The following is a 12073-nucleotide window of genomic DNA, read 5'->3' on the forward strand; positions in this document are numbered from 1 at the left end:
CAATAATAAGTGACATGCTCGGTACAGAAACACATCACTGATCATTCTCCATGCTTACTGACGAAAGGCCTAATTTTTATTACCAAAATGGCATGCTATGGAATGTGTTACCAGGTGGCATGGCCCCTGATTGCCAATAATCCACCACATTAGTAGCGTTTACATCCACTAAAGTAGTGGATTTTGATTACTCGGGTGCCCTGTGGTGGAAGCTGCATTTGCAGAATCCCGTAGACAGCTCATGCCAAAGATATATGCATTGTTCGAAAGCTGTACCAATTTTATACCTAGACCAAAATCATCCTCCATTAATGCTCGCCCCGTCCTGGGGTTCTTAGATCTGCTTGGATTTCTCTCGTCAATTCTTCCTGACTTGATACCAGCTGTCAATCGGCGCAGGGTGTGTCAGCAGAGATATCCCCTCATGAATTCATCGCTGAAACTTCTCTTCTGTGCCAAAGACCGGTCTCCAGTGCATTATTAAAGCCAAAGGTGTGCGCACATTTCTCCCCTATGAGGTGCTTTGATGGCATCGGTGGGCATCCTTATGGCGTCTCACAGCAAGGCTCGTGTCAATCCCGTAGATTTCTTGCAGAATTTTTGTTACAATCTAGCAGGTGCAATCGCTTGAGGGTGTCCGCTCCCTGGCAACAGCCGCCTCGTCGGTCAATGCAGGTATGTTTGCCAAGTATGGTTGCAGAGTTACACGCACAAGTAGCCCATCTTGCCTGGTGGGACCGTAGCCATATCACTAAACCTTTTGCTGCTTCATTCATCTGATGTTCCTGCAGGCACCGGTTGCACCTTTGAGACTTCCTTTGGCAAGCTCATGACAGCAGAGGGCTATGGTAGACGTGCCCTTCTGTCTGCCGCTCTTGGCTGCATTGCTATTAGTCAGCTGGCGGCAGACAACCCAGCCCATGCCGAGCCAGACATCTCAGTATCAAAGACTTTTGTGCGTAAATCCTGGGAAAAGAAGTTCTCCAAAGCCTATCAAAAATGCTAGCCCTTCTGACATGGCAGTCACGATCCTGAAGGGATATGGACACAAGAATGTCGTGCCCCTAGACACAAAGTCTTTTGAAAGTAGGAAGTGCACATGGCCGCCCTCAGGGGCAGCAGCATCTGACGAGTACGTTGTCATTGTTGACAGCTATTTACACCTAAAGACGCATCACAAGCGGTAGAGGTACAGAACATCATGTAGTGTGCGAGGCAAGTTGAGCCTTATAATATGCATAGAATATGCCAAGCCATGTTCTTTTTTGGGCGCAATGGAATCTGCTGTTTGCTGTTTGATGAACCATTTCCTGCTCAAGATGGATGGCTAATATTGTGATGTGGGGTGAGCAGGAAACTGGTCGATCTGGACCTGGACGTTCTAGGCCTTTCACAGTGGCAGGGAAATAAGCTGGTAGGTGTCCTGACGGGCACGACACTGCGTATGGATCCTGATGCGACATAACGTTTGCTGAGAGTCTGTGGCTTCCCCGGTGGCTGCATACTCGAGGCAAGTCCCCTTTCTTTGCTTGGTGCCTGGAGACGAGATGGGCTGTACTCCCTACATCTGTAATTCTCCATGCTTACTGACGAAAGGCCTAATTTTTATTACCAAAATGGCATGCTATGGAATGTGTTACCAGGTGGCATGGCCCCTGATTGCCAATAATCCACCACATTAGTAGCGTTTACATCCACTAAAGTAGTGGATTTTGATTACTCGGGTGCCCTGCGCCGTAAATCACTTTTCTGGCTGACAAGGTGGTCCTCTCCTTTCCCGCCAAAAGCTTGCCTGTCCACGCAGTACAGACAGCCTGTCCCAACAAAAAAGTGCACCGCACGCCTTGGCAGTGCCCAGGGCATGCTTTGCAGGCCCTAGCTAGCTGTAGGTGCCAAATTGGCACAGCAGAGCTGCTCACCTCCCCGCGCCAAGCTTGGCGCGGGGAGCCTTACTAAGTAAGGCGGTCAATCACTGACTGTACACGTCACATAATTTGCATCAGTGTGTGCATGCGCCACTGACATGCGCATGTGGCTATGCCCCATAGGATTGTCGCCTGCATACGCAGCTCAGGCAACATGTGGCATGTTGTGCAAGGCTTGCGGATCTGGACATCATTCCGGGCATCATTCTGGAATCTGAGTGCCTACAGTCACTACACGGTGCAGATGCTATATGCGATTGACATCTTTAAGTCAGATGCACAAGTGCACATGCCATTAGGATGACTGGTCCGCAACGGTGGCCAAAGTTTGGCGCAGTCAATCATGACAAGTGCCACAACAAAGCATTCATGCTGTCCACAAAGATGTGGATACTTGACAGAATTGCAAACACACTGCTGCTGTTCAGTCCTTCCAACAGTTGACCAGCGCCTCAAGTATCACAGATGCTGTCATGTCAGTCCTCTTGCAGCAGGATGCTGTTGAGACATTCATTTGTCTTTGGTAGTCCCTAAAACAAAGCCAAGCTCCGACTGCTTCTGCTCTAAATCATTCATGCTAAGGTTCATAGGGATGCAGTATCACCAACCATCAGTCACATTCCCTGTTGATCAGGAGATCTGCCAACTTTCTCCTGCTGATCACATCACATTGTTGCTATGCCTGAGCCGGAGCATCACGCTCCCATCTCACGGCCTCCGTCCTTCCAGGACACAGATCGGCGCCTGCCTTCAAGGCAAGTTTGCAGGCCTGTCAGATCAAGCGCTCCACGCACTCTTCACAACAGCATGACAACTCATCTATTCTACGTCAGAGCTCGGCGTCGGCCTTTTTGCCCGAGGTGAAGCCGGACACTATGTTCTTGGCGCTGCTGTAGGCCTTGGACAGGCCCTCTTTGGCCTGGTCCACAGCTGCTTCAGCCACATCCTTCGCCTTGCTCAGCACCTCCTGTGCACAGACACACACAACAGCTTCAGTGCAAATACGGCCTTGCAGTCACAGACCGAGCCGGTAAATTTTCATCACTTGCACATGTTTCCCTACGCCATCCACAGCCCTAGATATACATCTTCTTCTGATTTCCAAGAGGTGCATTCACTAGTTTCAAAATTCCCTCCTTCCTTGGAAGAACACCTCGCAGGAAGCCATGCCTGCTGTGCATACTGGAAGGAGAGAATGCAAACAACAACCCCTAGGGTGGCCACTTGACCAGGTCAAAGTGGTATGGCGCCTACAGCATCCCTGAAAGTTGGTGCAAACTATGTATACTTCAGCACAACAGCACACTGCAGCAGCGGAGAGCACATCAAGGCTCATCAGGCAGCTCAGCGCACCTTGGCTCCCTCCACAGTGGATTCCACAGCGGAGGCCGCCTCTCCCTTGGGCTTCTCCTCGAACACCTCCTCTTCGTCATCCTCGTCATCGTCCTCTGCGGCCCACACAATCAAACTCCAGTTACAGGAATATGTGGACGTCCATGTGCACACGTCAGGCTGCACTTGCATGTTGAGTTGCTCATGACGAGCAGCACAGAGAGCTACAATTTGCCGTGTTTTGCATGCAGCTTTTTTTTGGTGGGCAGCCACGAAAAGGCGTCTCTAACAAGTGGGGTGCGTTTTTTTGGGGCCCTTTCAAGCAGTCAAGCAGCGTAACTGTTATTAAGGCTGTTTGTTACGTAACGAGGGATGACAAATCGTTACCTGAGTACGGGTCGCCTCCCTTGCCCACCATGCGCTCTACACTGGCCCTGTCATACATCTGGCCGCCCATGCCCATGTCCTACACAGGCAGCAAAGAACAACATATAAATGTCACATGACCGCAAGCATGCGTAATCTTGCATCAGGCGCGCGAGCTGTGTCTTATTGCTCCTGCGAGCATTTTCGCTGTTGGGCGGTGCTGGCTTGACCGCGTGCACAGGCAGCAACACCCCAGCATGAATACCTGCGCAACTGCATGCTTTGCCGCGCATGTGTTGGCTTGGATCAAGCACACAAGCTGTACGCTGTTGCTGTGAGCGTCTGCTGACTTCCTGAAATGACTGCTTCAATACAAGCGCCTGCTCAGGAGTGTGCAATAAAGAGCCGCTTACGATCCTGCTTTTGCAACAATGCTGCCAAGACTTTGCTTTGTAGTTGTAGTCCACTGGACCTAAAGGCACCAAGTTGACCTCAAGGTGGGGCACTTTCCTATCACAGCACATGACGTACAAAGCCAAGATGCAAAAATTTGGTCTGAGCAGGTGCAGCAAGGGGATGTGGGCAGCTGCTAGAAGGCAACCGTATACAGGGAGATCAACCCTCACTCCCGTTGAAAAGGTAACACAGCTTATAATTTCCCCCCTAAATGGGTGATACACCTTACAAAATTCTGTCTGGAAAGGAAAGGTGCGAGGGGACGCCGTTGTCTTGTCACATCCTTCCTCGCGTGAAAAGGCAAGAAAGCCTTCAAGTCATAATCTAAAGGGTAAAGGGGAATGCCGCCGCACCTTCATGCCGGCCATCATCTTCTGCATCTGGGCCTCCTCCGGGTCGATGACCTGGAATGCCTGCCCGGGTGCCCGGTCTTTGGGCAGCGGCGGCGGCTTCTGTTTGCATGCGCCTGTCACGTCGTAGCACAGCCAGTTGCTGAACTGCGAGCGGCTCATCTTGCCCTGCGCGCACAACAGAGAGCTGGACAGGGCCTTGTTCAATCCTGTTTGTTCCTGAAAGAGGGCTAGTATCCAGAAAGACTCTTTTGAGAGTGGCACTGCCGAGCTGGCAGCGCAAGGGACAATTATGTCAAAAGCGTGCCATCCCGGAAAACGTTCATCTGACAAGCATCGAGAATCGGCGCCAGTCTCTCGAAACAGGCTGCCTCACCAGGTTGATCTTGCAGCACCTGTGTTTCAATGCAAGGCAGTGCCAGCAAAACTGGGCTGTTGCATCCTTGGATGCTAGAGGCTAAGCAAATTCAAGCAACTCCAACCAGACTGCTGTCTGGAAGACTGATCCCTTGGCAAATAAGGATACCTAGACTGACAGGCATCAAACTCTGTATGTCAGGTCTTCTGGCAGCTACGCATCTGTGCTGTTCACTGAGCTGTGAAAGGAGCAGGTCCCAACCTGCCACAGTTTCTCTGCAATGTCGGTGTCGTGGTCGGACAGCACTTCCTGCGCAGCGCGCTGGACGGTCTTGCACTCCTCGCGGCACTTGCCCAGCTCCTCATGCTCCACCAGCTTGAGCTTCTTGCCGTCCTCAACCAGGTCTATCTTGGCGATCCACTCCCCCTCGTCCTTGGCTGGGTCCCCCATCTTCTCCACCATCTCCAGAATCACCAGCTCCTCCAGCTGCAGTGCAGGAAGAATATATATATATTATTACTATTACTAACACCCACAATAATACTGATACCAGTACAATCACAAGTGCCATTTACTACATTCTAGGGGCCTGTTGGGAGCCAGCTGAAGCTCATTGATCTTATAGCACCCTGTTCCTGCCAGAGGCAAGGTGTAGGTCAAAGGCTGCCACATGTTCTACTCCTTGGTGTTTGATACTAAGGTGCAAGGCATTGGGATGTGTAAAAATGGCATTGCTCGCAATTGCAGAGACTACTGCGCATGAGAGGTGTCAGACAAGTTGTCTGTACCACAAGTTAGGGGTTGCACAGGAAGGCTCACCTTCTTTCCGGGCTTGAGGGCATCCCTGGCGGACTTGACTTGCCTGTAGGCGTTTTTGCCCACCGCTTCACAGACTCCACATCTAATGTAAGGCAGGTCAGATTTGACTGGTAAAGCATCGGGCTCTCCGCCAAGCTGGGCGCTTGCTTGGGTGGCCAGCACTGCCAGCGCCAAGAGTGCGCCACACCACCGCATTCTCATCAGATGGACCTGGAAATATTAATTAGGATATTCAGGCCGATGCAGGTCAACATCGTGTCGCAGCCGGCAGGATCAAACTGGGCATCACAGATCATAGCTTGTAGAAGTAGGCTGGTCGGTTAAGCGTGCAGCAGCAACAACAAAGCTTCGGAAAATTTCCGAGTGAAGCAATGTGATATTGTAACACTAAGCTAAAGTCACGAGAGCATTGCCGCAAGTTCTGATTGATCCAAAGATCAAATCAACTTTGCTAAGGTGATGAAGCGGGCCCGAGCAACAATAAGGAATCATTGATTTTGCTTCAAAGGCCAATTTAAGGTCTGTGTGGGCTTTTACATCCTCAATATGACAGGATTTCAGAGTTCCAAGACACTGAGGTGATCACCTGCTGCGTTGATGCTCGTGGGGCTCGTTGATACTGTATACGTATGGACACCGTTGAGGGAACTTTTCCAATAGATGGGAGTGCTTACAGTTCTCTTGAATGGTCATTCGAGCTTCCTCAAAATAAGAAGGATCCAGAGCTTGAGCCTGATCAGGCAATTGTGCCTTTTCTCTTCTCACTTGCTTCTCACGCTCTTCTGCTCGAGATCCATCTCTGAAATAGGAAATTCTGCAATCAGTGCATTAGGTCAAGTGCTTGCTGGAATATTGATCATTAAGGAATTCGCGGGAGCATGTCACGCAGCATGGTGTTTTCCTCTGGGTTGGCATGTCAACGTGCAGCACACTCCTTTCTTTCAATGCATGCACATCGCCAATCAGGGAGCAGAAGAACGTATCAATCATGGGCCGCATTGCAGACTCCCTTGTTGAGCAAGAGATGTATACCCTGCGAAGAAGACCACGGATCCCTTAGATTCATGGGCATCTGCGAGTCGATGGACAGGAGCAAAGCAGAGTCTCTGATCGCTTCAGAGGTAAATGCCATTGTTTTGTTACCAAAGGAGATATGGAGGAATCATTACTCAACACCAAAGTTGTTGTGGGACTTGCCAACAAGAAAGCTTGCTGAGTCAGATGTGATCATTTGTGCAGGCAGAAGGCTGGGATTTGGCCGAAAGTGAGCAGAAGCACCTTCTGATACGAAGAACATTCCGGACGAAGAACTTCGTCAAGGTACGAAGTATGTGCTGCATGGGATAAGAGATCTCGCTAGCTGCCCTTTTTCTTGTATCCAAAGCACAGAAGCAATACACGTGTTTCTGCAGGCGTTGGAGTTGTGCAACCGCTTTGGAGAGGTGGCTGAAGCAGAGGGGCACCACCCAGACCTGCACATCACGGTGAGTCCCCAATTACCTTGTACAATTCTACAATCCAAGACCAGCATGCTTCAACATAGATCACATCAGCATATCCCAGAACTCTGTCAATCAAGTTCAGGGGTGGAACCGTCTCACAGTGGAGTTGACCACGCACTCAAGGGACGGCCTGACAGAAAATGACTTCATCATGGCAGCAAAACTCAATGCAGTCCCCAAAGATGACCTGCTGTCCAAAAAGAAGGCCTGAATCTATATTGATCACTGCAAGGAGAACCTGTGTACTTCAACTGTGTGAATGCAATACAAAATGGCGATATCCGGCTGCATAAGGTGCCTGCTGCACTGAATGGCTGTACTTGTCTGCTTGAGCGATTTGAAGGTTAGATGTGCTGAAGGTCAGATGTGCAACACTGGCGATGCTTGGCAAAACGGAATATAGAAAAGATCTGGTTGCATCTGCCCCATTGTATTGTGTTGTTTAGTTGCGCATGAGGCTATTGCCAAGCTCATTCTAGATAAAGGCTCTTGGAGAGCAAACTGTGTTGTGCCTCCAAACGCTGTGTCTCAGATGCCAAATGTACCTACTGCATGCACTTGCTCCCCATAATTTAAGGTGTATGATTGATGCTAGCTGGCATCTGGCAGACATCTTCGGAGCAATCCTTGTAACATGACCTCCTGACACATTGGTGACAACAACACAATTCTTCTCGTGGGAGCAATCATTCCCAAGACACGCAGACATGCACTTCAGCCACCCATTAATATCAGTTAAGAGCACTTCTGAGTAGTCACAAGCAAGACTGTACCTACACGACTGGCATACTGTAGCTCAGAGTGCCTCACTTCTGCCACTGCTGTCACAGGCAGGTGCAATAAGTCGTTTCAGCAGCTAGCAGCGCTGTGATTGGCTGTGCACGGCATACAACTGCAGCACACCGTTGTGAAAATGTCACAAAATTGGAGGAGAGGAATCATTTGTTGCAACCACAGCTGCACCTTAGCATGCAGCATGTATGGCAAAAAGTGGCAGTGGCAGATTTGCAACCCTCTCTAATGAGGAGACGACTCAGAAATGGAGCCTGCTGTGTGCAATCCAAAATCCCACATTCCACACATCCTCACAGCAGCAATCAGCGCAGATTATTCTCCCAATCCTGTGCCCCTTCCGCACGTGCCCAAGCTGATGGATCTGAAGTGTGGCACCTCCGCACAGCTGCTTACGTCAGCTGGGCGCGCAAGAAACCACAGAGCCCGCTCAGAGCAGCAGCTCGGCAATCTGCACAGCATTCAGCGCAGCCCCCTTCTTGATCTGGTCCCCGCACACAAACAGGTCCAGGCCGCGCGAGTCCGGCCGGGAAATGTCTCGGCGCACTCGGCCCACGTAGACGTCGTCCTGGTTGGAGGCATCCAGCGGCGTCGGGAATCGGTTCGCCGCCCTGTCGTTTATTATCGACACCCCGGCAGCCTTCGACAGCGCCTCCAACGCCTGCATGCATCCCATGCTTGCTGTAAGACATAGGCACCTCGTGTTCTAGGGGTGAGCGTGTACGCTGGATTGAATTCTCCTTTGCCTCTCTCTGTCACATTGAATTGCCCATAGTATAGATGCAGCATGTGCGTCACTGGATTCCATGGATTTTCATGGCTTCAATGCCGAGCACAAGCACAAAGCAGCGCCTTGCCTAATCCATTCTGTTGAAGACTAAATGCTTGGCATCAGTAGGTTTTACATCAAACGCAGCAATATCTTCAAGCTAACAGCATATGCAAGCAATCCACACGAAGCAGCCTCGTGCATGCTGCGCATAATGCGGCTTCAGCCGGTGACTTTAGCACTTGCAACGGGGCGTACCTCCTCCTCGCTGACATCGCGCTCGAATTCGAGGTTTATGGACTCGGCGTGCGCGCGCATGATGGGCACACGGATGCATGTGGCGGTGATGGCGATGTCCGGTTCCCCCCAGATCTTGTGGGTCTCCTTGACCATCTTCATCTCCTCCTCATTGTACCCGTTGCCCGTCATCGGCGAGTTGTGGCTGAACAGGTTGAACGCATACTGCGCCACACAAATATGAAAAATGGTGAAAAGTGCCCTTGGATTGAAGTGAAAATGAATGTAGAAAAATCACCCAGATCTCAACAAGCATGCAAGCTTCTACTACTGCAACAGGAAGTCCAAGCTGAACCCCTCCTTGGTTGGCATGCAAGCATCTGTGAGGATCCATGAACATCCGAGACTGACTTTGTGCAGTAATGTTCCTGATGCATTGGTCCTCTGCATGGGTACATAGATATGATAAATAAAAGAACACATGCATGATTGGGACAATGCCCATATGCTGATAATCTAGGCACTGAAATTATTCGTCAGTCTGTCAAAGACAAGTACTTATGCGAGGCAGTAGGTGATGGAGCATGCATGCATGCATGCATATGCACAAGGCGAGTGGGTCAAAGGGAGGCCCCACCTGGAAGGGGAAGATATTCTGAGTGATGGGCTTGCCGTCCAGAGCCTCGCGCGTCTGCAACTCCAACTCGTCCATAGCCGCCTGCCCAGCCCCGCTCGCCGCCTGCACACCGATAAAAGTTGCACATTTGAGGATAAGGAGTGAGGTTGATTGGGACTCGCTGGATCTGGCGAGTTGATCAAGGACCAGGATTGTGGCAGCCTTTCACTGCAGCTTGTCTGCAGGACGTACCTTGCCTTCTGGAAGGAAAAGCGTATAACAATTATAATAACAATAAGAGGAGTTCTAGCCCTTTATTGTATTTTTGAAGGCAACGCAAGCCCAATCCTGCCCGACAGAGTCCTCCACGGGGTGAAGCTCCTCCAGTCCATTTGGGACTCATCAGAATCAGCGCGTCCCAGGGCAAAGTATCAAAAAGCAGTAAAGACAGGTGGGACCTGCCCATTCATGGCAGCCCAGAGTGCAGAAAAGAGCCTGCCAGGAATCATGTGACCTTTGCCAGCAAATCACAGCTCACATGCCACGCAGGCTTTCAGCACTCAAAACGGCCATTTTAAGGAAGACAAATCCTCCAATAGAGACCTTATGAACCCTATCAATCAATCAAAGACGAGCTTCTGGACCATGCATCCCTGGCGGCCAGCAGGGCTTCAGTCCTTCGGTTATTCCAGGGACTAAATTCCTGGTTTTTGCTTCCAGCTTGGGCTTGATAGGACCCTACCTGGTAGGTGCTCACAACCATGCGCTTGACGCCAGCGAGTCGGTGCAGGGGAGTGACTGCCATGAGCGCGATGATGGTGGAGCAGTTGGGGTTGGCCACGATTCCCCCCTTGCCAGCTGACACACCCTTCAGCGCATCGGGGTTGACCTCCGGAATGACTAAGGGAACGCCCTCTGACATGCGGAAGGCTGAGCTGTTGTCCACCACCTGCGCGCCGCATCAGGAATTGCCACGTCAGCATGCACCGTATCAGCATTTGCCAGGTGAGCGGGGGACACTGCCGACATGGATGACATAAAATGCCCAAAGGGGCACCAGTGTGCGCCCGGAAAAACTTCTCAACCAACTCTGCCAAAGATCTGGACCGGATCAATTTGAGAGTTAAGGTGGGGATTTAAGTCCGGCGCACACCGGCGGCCGAAAGGCGCAAAAGACCTGCGCAAGTCTTTCCTGCATGTTAGATGCCAAGGTGTTTGAAGTGCTATATGTAAAGAGAAAATAGTCCATGCAGGGAATGAATGGAGCAGCAGACTACTTAGTAATCTCAAGGGAGGCGCATCGCACCGTGCAGCCGGCGTCGGAAGCAATAGGCGCAAACTTCTTTGAGATGGAGCCCCCGGCGCTGAACAGGGCGATGTCCACGTCACCAAAGCTCTGCTCCGTCAGCTCCTCTATCGTGTAGGACCCCCCATCCCACTCCACTGTCCTACCAGCTGACCTGTAAAGCGGGGTGGGACCTCAACAAGAGCAATTGCCACCTTGTAGATGCCACGCTAAATGCTTTATCAAGGTAGCAGGACTATATATAAGGCTTTTGGACAGAAGGTGACTAGAACGGCCGATGGCACGTGCCGCAACCGGGCTATGTTGTGCATAAATTCTGCAGATCTGCCATTACTTGGACTCTTTGGGGCTACATATCAGGCAGATCAAGAAGGTTCTGCACTCACACCAGCATCATGGGCTATGAAAGAATTGAAAGGAGGAGTTCACCTGGCAGATGCTAAGAGCTTCAGGTTGCTGTAGGGGAAGTCCCGCTCCTTCAGCACCTAGGAGACGATGTAACGTTGAGATATAGCCGTATACGTCGCGGAGAACATTAGACAAAGGTGATTTCTTCCTTTTGGTCTCGTAAGATGTAAGCTTCCTTTAGCTTCCCCACACCACAACCGCAGACAATGGAAGATATAAAGAGCACAACGGTCTCGGACGCCATGAAGAATGTAACAGTCACACAAATTGGCCGAAGCATGCAGTTGAATCAACAGGAACACAAGCGTTGCAGAGATCCCGTTGCAAAAGGCCACAATCTGACGTCACTCTTATTTTGGAGAGAATGTGCAAATGGACAGAAATGTAGCATGCTCTGGATATCAGGAGTTGTCCTCACCCTCAGAAACTCCTGTCCCACGGCTCCAGTCACCCCAACTATGGCCAGCGATGGGCCGTCCGCTGTCTTGGCGGCTTGCACTCGCAAGCATTGCCGCCTTGTGACAACCCTCGATCCTCTACATCTTTGTTGCAGCTGATATCCCCGCAGTGAAGCAATGGATCCAGAACATGAGCACGTGCCCTGCATATTTGCTAGAGGTCGTGCACAGAGCCAACTGGCAGTATTGTGCAGGCAATTCCTGGGAATTGTTATAGCCGAGCTCGAAGCTGAGAACAATAATAGAAGCGCTAAAGAGGAATGCGCAACTGGGAATTGGGAAAGGTTGCTCTTGAGATCTGGGTCTCATCTGATTTTGGAACTGAGCTCAAAACCCTGTAACAGTCACCCCAAGCCCTAATGCAAATCCGCGGGAAACG

General features: G+C 50.8%; 4 protein-coding genes across 4 annotated transcripts; 2 read left to right on the forward strand and 2 right to left on the reverse strand.

Moving 5' to 3' along the window:
* Nucleotides 1–2132: 2132 nt before the first annotated feature.
* On the forward strand, nucleotides 2133–2737 carry COCSUDRAFT_33222 (hypothetical protein; the record flags this gene model as incomplete). Its single annotated transcript, XM_005647507.1, has 1 exon — nucleotides 2133–2737. The coding sequence occupies exon 1, from the start codon at nucleotides 2500–2502 to the stop codon at nucleotides 2734–2736; it is 237 nt and encodes a 78-aa protein (XP_005647564.1). The 5' UTR covers nucleotides 2133–2499.
* A 1695-nt stretch (nucleotides 2738–4432) lies between these two features.
* COCSUDRAFT_6458 (hypothetical protein) lies at nucleotides 4433–5780 on the reverse strand (the record flags this gene model as incomplete). The annotated part of the gene is made up of 3 exons (XM_005647508.1): nucleotides 4433–4597; nucleotides 5049–5273; nucleotides 5607–5780. Coding segments are annotated over 3 exons (564 nt in total), but the record flags the coding sequence as incomplete, so codon positions are not given.
* Nucleotides 5781–6842: 1062 nt separating this feature from the next.
* On the forward strand, nucleotides 6843–7319 carry COCSUDRAFT_15998 (transcriptional coactivator/pterin dehydratase; the record flags this gene model as incomplete). Its single annotated transcript, XM_005647509.1, has 3 exons — nucleotides 6843–6926; nucleotides 7019–7090; nucleotides 7191–7319. Coding segments are annotated over 3 exons (285 nt in total), but the record flags the coding sequence as incomplete, so codon positions are not given.
* Nucleotides 7320–7725: 406 nt separating this feature from the next.
* Nucleotides 7726–11959, reverse strand: COCSUDRAFT_29060 (aspartate semialdehyde dehydrogenase). The gene is made up of 7 exons (XM_005647510.1): nucleotides 11655–11959; nucleotides 11258–11313; nucleotides 10829–10982; nucleotides 10265–10471; nucleotides 9544–9645; nucleotides 8928–9131; nucleotides 7726–8561 (listed from the first exon to the last, which is right to left on the reverse strand). The coding sequence occupies exons 1-7, from the start codon at nucleotides 11841–11843 to the stop codon at nucleotides 8331–8333; spliced, it is 1143 nt and encodes a 380-aa protein (XP_005647567.1). The 5' UTR covers nucleotides 11844–11959; the 3' UTR covers nucleotides 7726–8330.
* Nucleotides 11960–12073: the final 114 nt, after the last annotated feature.

The sequence above is a fragment of the Coccomyxa subellipsoidea genome, assembly GCF_000258705.1.
Source record: "Coccomyxa subellipsoidea C-169, whole genome shotgun sequence".
Lineage (NCBI taxonomy): Eukaryota > Viridiplantae > Chlorophyta > Trebouxiophyceae > Coccomyxaceae > Coccomyxa > Coccomyxa subellipsoidea.